Here is a 6,645-nt window from a genome sequence, read left to right on the forward strand (position 1 = left end):
GATAGGGTTGAGCGGTGCCGCCCTGGCACTGGGAGGGCGAGGAGAAATAATGGGAACAGGCAAGCAGAGAAACGCAAAGAAAAGAAAAAAATTCCTTTTGTCTTGAGAAAGCAGCAGCCCTTTGGACTGCTTCTTCCTGAAATAGCTTTTCCTGCCCCCCAAAAGGAGAGGGAGTATTTTGCAGAACGTTATTTCAGAGGGTTGGTGTTTGTTTTTTTTTTAATTTTTACAGTAATCACGTGACAAAGCTCAAAATGCTTGTGACCGGCCTGATATGCAGGAAAAAGAATAAATCCCATACCCGGGTTTGCCAGCAGGATTCCCCATTTCCCAAACACAGGGCTCAGCCTGTGCCTGCTGTCGGTCCCCGTCACTCCCACAGCACCGCAGGAAATGTGATGCAGGGACATGCTGGGTTTGCTGCAGCTGAAAACCTGTGGGTGAAGCTGCGAGTTGCAGGGAGCTTTGTGAAGCTTTTCTCACAGGAATGGTCTGCTTGGGATGAGTTCAACTGGAAGCAGCTGCAGGCTCACAGCAGACTCCACAGCAGGACACCACAGGACAGTGAATCCCTTCAGGTGGAGGTTGGAAACAGTGAGTCTCTTACTGGGATCTTCCCTGGTGATGTGGTTTATTCCCTCCACTGCAATTGTTGAGTGTGCCAGGGACACAGAGGTGCCTCGGGACATCCTGGAGGTGGAAGGAGCTATAAGAGGAGTTTTGTTCAGCCTTGTGCCATGGGAGGAGGCTTCAGCCAGCTCAGGCTGCTGGACAACTCAGCAGTCTGGATGTGGGAGGAATCTTGGTGATTGTAACATCACCCACTGCCCCAGGTCGGGTCTGGGCACCCCTCTGCTTCCTGATGAAGAGCTCATCCTCGCCCTCAGACAACTGAAGACTTGAGCTAATGGTATTTCATGGGGTTTGGACATATGTCCACTGGGAAACGGGCTGGATCTGACTGTGCAATGTCACACAAGCTGCAGATTAAAGAGCACCACATCCAAACGAGATTTATCTAGTCACCCCCTGGGATGTCTTCCCCCTGTGCACAGAGGCAGATGTTTGGTTGTTTAAGATTTAAAATCATCTACCACTGAGATACTTTTCCATAATGAGGCACGATTGGGAAGGAGCTAATCAAGGCATTTCTTCATATGAGAGAAGGGAGAGGCTTGAAGGGAGCACTAAGTGACTCTCCACGTTAGATGCTCTCCTTGCTTCCCCTGTCCTCCCTGCTTAATTCTTCTAAGTTTGAAAATGATTCTAACTTCTGTTTCTCTTTTTCTTACAAAAATCAAATTCTGATACAAACGGAGGAGGATGGGAGTGGGTTTATTTCTTTGCTGCTTTAGTACAAGTATGCACATATTTCTGACCACAAGTTCTTATAATAGTATATAAAAAAAAGGAGATGTATGGACTTGTAGGTGCTTTGAAAAAGCTGAAACTTTGCCACAGTTTCAAGTTCTGAAGGATTGATGGGTCCTGCTGGGCCATGACATTGCTGCTCACTGCACAGCTTGTCTTCTCTTATCAGGGTGTGAGCGTCAGCTGGGAAAGAGCAGATCTGCAGGCCCACGAGGAGGAATTAAACATCCTGGACAGATGTCGGCTCAGGTCTGTGCAGTTTCAGCTGAAGCTTTCCAGGCTGGTTTTGACCCGTTCCATTTCATGCAGAAAACTGTAGAACTGGGGCAAAGTTAACTCTGTAAAAAAAAAAAAAAAAAAGAGACATCTTAGATTTCAGATTGCACTTCCAACGTTGGCAAAGCCATTCCAGTGCTACTATGGAGCAACTCATGTTCACCTAAGCTGGGCAGAATTAGCCACCTTGACTCCCAGCAGCTGGTTCCTTACACTAGCTGGGCTGGGATCTCCTAACAGCACTCCACACTTGGGAATCATTTACTTTCCTCCTCCGCTGTTCTGCTCTGACTGCTCTGCACAGCTCCATGGCAGATCTGTGTCTACTGAGGCACAGATGTGAAGATGCCCAGATGTTCCTAAACACTTCCAGAGTGCCTGCAGCAGGGAGAGGCCAGGGCAGGAATGATGGAGGGGCTGGGGCAGGGAAAGGCCAGGGCAATAGTGGCCATGGCAATGGAGAAACTGGGGCAGGAGTGATGGTGAGGTCAAGGCAGGAGTGGCCACAGTGATGCTCTTGCAGTGATTCCCCCCAGGTTCTGCCCCCAGACTCCCCCACCTCCAGCAGCACCCAGAGCCCTGAACTGCCATGCAGCTTTCCTGTGCTTCCTTCTTGTCCAGAATGTCAACTCACCAACATACACGTTTTCCAGCTGGCTCCCTTTTTTAATCACCAGCTTCAGCTTGGGGGAAGGAAAAACAGAGGTATTTTAGTTCAGAGACCTTTATCTGAGCACCAGGAGCAGGAGTCTGCTGTGAGTTTCAGACTGTTGCACAGCTCACACATCTTTGATGGGCTTTTCAAGAAGTGTCAGTGTAGGAACAGATTCCCTGGGCATTGGGAGGATCTCTGGAAGTCCTTGATCCCATTTTCCCTCCCTCCCCAAGATAGCCTCACCTCTGCTAGACTGAGGTTTTTGAACAGCTTTTCAGAGTGGGCCACACTTCTGTGATACCTCATGTCTTCAGAAGAGAAACAAACAGCAGCGTGCCTGCTCTCTGCCGGCAGAGGCACTTGGAGACTGAAGCAGATACAGTGACAGAGCCTGTTCCTATGAGACCCAGCTTCCCTCTCCTTCCCTTCACAGCCAGCGCTTCCCACATGCCTGGTTGGAGCTTGTTCCTTAACTGCACTACAACCTGAACTCTCTGATGTGGGAGATTTACCTGTAAGAAGATACTTCCCACTTTTTCCAGCTCACTGCTCCCAGCAGTCACTGTGAGTCAGAAAGAAGAGAAGGCAGATAATCTGTTAGTTAAACGGTGAAATAAAAAGTTATTTAGCTGAGAGCTGCTGGTGGGTTTCCCAACCCATTCAGTTTATGCTGTAGATCTATTACCTCCAAACTTCCACTCCATATCTATCAGCTGGTTAATCATCAGCGTCTGACCCACAGCCAGGCGTGTCAGGGTGGGGGAATTCACCTTCCACTGCAGGAGCAAAAGACACACCAGCAGTCAATTCAGAGAGGCCTCTGTTTGTACCTGAAATTCCAACGAGAACCGAGGCAGAGGATGGCAGAAACCCAGAGTGAAGGGAGAACTAATGTGGTTGGGAGGGCTTTCAGAGGTGTTAGAGTCCTGCTAGGATTTCCATCTGCCTTGGCACTGCTGTAAAGGAAACTCACTGGTTCTGTTTTAACGCTGGTTCAGTGTAACAATATCTGTGCAAAAAGCCATGTGTTCATGTAACTGCATGACCTCGGGGCTCGAAGCATGGGAAGCACAAAAACATCACATGAAAGCCACACAGCAGTGCAGGAACTGTGACACTGATGAGGGAGAGGCCATAGCAAATGAGAGGAATCATCAGACAAACTGCTCCTTATTAGCTTTTTGAGGATCTTCAGTTCAAAATCCTGAGCTGGTTTTGAAGAAAATACCCAAAGTGCCAACATGTCTCAGGAGCACAGTAGGGTTTTATGAGTTCCCACTCAGAGACCGACATTTTGTTAGCTTAGAAACAAGCAAAAATATATGAATACCTGTTCTGCAAAATAACTGGCTTTCTCTTCACTGAGGCCTGTGGGAGAGACCATACGAGATTACTATATGTGATAAATATTAATTATCTTTTATTTTGTGAAAGTCAGGTGACCTACCTAGAGCAATAAAATCTGCTTTGACTTGTTCAGAAGACAAATTCCTCTTCAGGGCACCTGAATAAACAACACAAAGAAGAAAAATCACTTTTATTGAGTCAAACCAATCTTTACCGAGTCAAAGAGAGGCAGGGACGGGGCCTGGCGATGGAAAGCTTCTGTTCCTAGGCTGTGTTTTGAAGCAAACCACAGCTCCTCAGAGATCGGAAACCCAGTCGTGCCTGCCGGTATCTTTGCAGATGCCCAGTGCTTTAAAAGTCCGGGCTCTGGGAGTGCCTGGGAGAGGGCGAGATCCCATTGCAGGTATCCATGGGAACAGCGGCAGCGGTTGTGTTTTGAAGCTGCTGCTTTCTCTCCTGTAGCCGCTTTGCTTGTTAAAGGAGAACTGTTAAGGCTGGCGGGCTACTAATTTGACCTACCTGCTGTGTTTGGGATGATGGGTGTGAACGTGTGCATATAACACTTTCCCCCGCTGCGCCTTTCCCCTTTGTTCTGGGGCACAGGCAGCTCAGGGACCTTTACAAGGATTCTGCTCTCTGAAGCCAAGAGCAGGAATCTCATAAATTCAAGGAGACTGCCAGCCCCACGTGGCTTTCCGGCTGTGTAGCACAGAGGCAAAGTTATCTGCTGTGATCCGTTCTGATACTGTCCCTGGCATCCCAGAGGTAAGGAAAAATCACAATTGGGATTGAAGCCAGAGCATGTGAACAGGAACGACGAGATGAGGGCACCAAGGCCAGAATTGGGATGGGAGAAAATGCTGATTCCACATTAAATCCCCCCGGGACGGTTGTAGGAAAGGGAATTATTTATTGCTACGCCTGAACGGGAAAAATGGCTTGAAGTAGCAGAACAAGTTTAGAACAAATTCAGAAAACAGTTGTGCTCAGCATCAGGGCTGTGAAGGAAGCTACAGGGAACCCAGGGCTGAAGAGTAATAGCAAGGAACTATTAATAACAGGAAGGATCAATGGGATGAAAATGCCTTGGAGTGTTTGATGCATTACCATGTCAAACGGCAGCCACAACATCACAATAATCTCATAAAGTGCTGGAGTCTGGGGTATTCCAGGGGAATCCCCCCAAATCTCTTCCCCACTGTTTATGAATGAGAAAGTGCTGGACACATTCAGTCCAGACTACAAGGTCAGATGTCTCCTTCACATGGCCTAGAACTACACCAGACCCCAGCCCACTCCAAATGAGTGTACACTGTCTTATCTGTCTCCAACAGCACTTGTCCTTGGAGGAATTACAGTACTGGGTCACTTGGGTGGAAGTTCCTGCAGAGACTCAGTGCTAACATGAGGCTGCCCTGGTCTGGCAAAGGGATTTACAGGTACAGGTTAAACCAAGCTCTGTCACAGTGTTGTGCTGCATTTACAGGTATTTACAGGTATTTAAGGGATTTTAGTTAAGCCTGTGAAATGTGTGTGCAGGCAGGGTATAAAGAATACAAAGAGTCAACAAACAGGGGAAGTTTTGATTCTTAAGTGCTGTATTAGGTAGTTATTTTGCAAACCAAGCACCCACAGTTCTGAGACACACTTTAGCAGCATGCAGGAATGGATGGGACAGTTTGGCCTCAGGGCAGCATATGCAAATGCATCACTTACCGTTGGGTACCAGAAGAATACTTTTGACAATGTTTTTCAGGGGGCCCAAGCTGATTTTATTCATAGTGGCAAAGTCTGAGAGCTGAGCCAGAAACCTTTCTACCTGTTCAAGAAAAAGAGCAATGACACAATCGTTTTTCTGGCCAGATCTGCACTCACACACCTCCAGAGCTCTTGCCTTACCTCCTTGGGCTCCGTCAGAAAGCGGAAAAGCACTTCAGTCAGCTCTGAGAATTGCTGGAAGAAACAGGGCAGTGTTAGAGCTGGGCATCAGCCACCCACTACCTCCCACCCCATCATCACCACGATTAGGTGGTGATGTACCACCCTGATCCAGCTCCACCTGCCTCCAGCACGTTGGTCTCAGAGCTGGACCTCCCGTGCTGACGGGGTGACCCAGTCCCTGGCATTCTGTGATGCCTGTGGATGGGATTTGCTCATGGATGCTTTTCAGAGCCTCTCAAAGGGTCTGTGCAGCTGGTAGCTGGCACTGCACAGGGCTTTTGTGACTTGTGGCTAATCGGAAGCTGCTGTTCTTGTGCAATCCAAAAACTGTGAGTGGGAAAAGCTGTGAACATCTACTCTCATGTTTCACAAACCCCATGGGGTAACCAGACTAACTCGGGAAAGGAAGAGAACTGGTTAAGGGTCTAGTTGCTGCCTTCAGCTTTCTGAGGGTGCAGCTGGCAGGGCTGGAGAGGCTGCCTGTGTGGCAGAGCACCACCAGCACCCTCCTCTGCTGGCACCAGCACCAACCGTGACCTTTTGGGTATGGCTGGCTGCTGCTGCAGTGGCTCCTCCTGCCCTGCCCTCATCCTCAGACATGTAATGGAGATGATTCTGGTCTGGTATCCTCGGTTCTGGGCAAGCTGGGCTGGAAAAGCTTCCGCGCTTCCACAACTTCAGCCCTCGCTGAACCAGTTGCTCAGCCCCAAAAGCACACGCGGTGTGTCGGTGATCTGGGAGCAGACGGTACCAATGACTGGGAGCATCGGCTTGGGGCAGGAGGTGTGGGGTGGGGATCACAACCCAAACGCTGCGTGGCCCCCACCAGAAACCCCAGTGCTCGACAGGGCCCCCCTGCCCACCGGGCACGATCTGAGCCCCCCACCAGGAGCTCCGCCAGTGTCCCTGCCCACGGCAGGAACTAGATGGTCTTTAAGGTCCCTTCCGGGGATTAGAAGGGACCTTCCAGAATGTCCCCACCATTCTGGGATCCCATGGTTCCATGCACACCCCGCAAACAGCTCTGGCGTGCGCGGGGCTCGCCCGGCTGGGTC

The 6,645-nt window shown here is 49.6% G+C and overlaps 1 protein-coding gene across 1 annotated transcript; it reads right to left on the reverse strand.

The window, feature by feature from the left end:
* Window positions 1-1,320: 1,320 nt before the first annotated feature.
* On the reverse strand, window positions 1,321-5,847 carry COMMD7 (COMM domain containing 7). Its single transcript, XM_018073864.2, has 9 exons — window positions 5,713-5,847; window positions 5,549-5,602; window positions 5,366-5,468; window positions 3,750-3,806; window positions 3,633-3,670; window positions 2,988-3,078; window positions 2,815-2,864; window positions 2,282-2,330; window positions 1,321-1,709 (listed from the first exon to the last, which is right to left on the reverse strand). The coding sequence occupies exons 1-9, from the start codon at window positions 5,773-5,775 to the stop codon at window positions 1,633-1,635; spliced, it is 582 nt and encodes a 193-aa protein (XP_017929353.2). The 5' UTR covers window positions 5,776-5,847; the 3' UTR covers window positions 1,321-1,632.
* Between the last annotated feature and the right edge of the window lie 798 nt (window positions 5,848-6,645).

This window comes from Manacus vitellinus, unplaced genomic scaffold (genome assembly GCF_001715985.3).
Source record: "Manacus vitellinus isolate BGI_N305 unplaced genomic scaffold, ASM171598v3 scaffold_26_pilon, whole genome shotgun sequence".
Taxonomy (NCBI): Eukaryota; Metazoa; Chordata; class Aves; order Passeriformes; family Pipridae; genus Manacus; species Manacus vitellinus.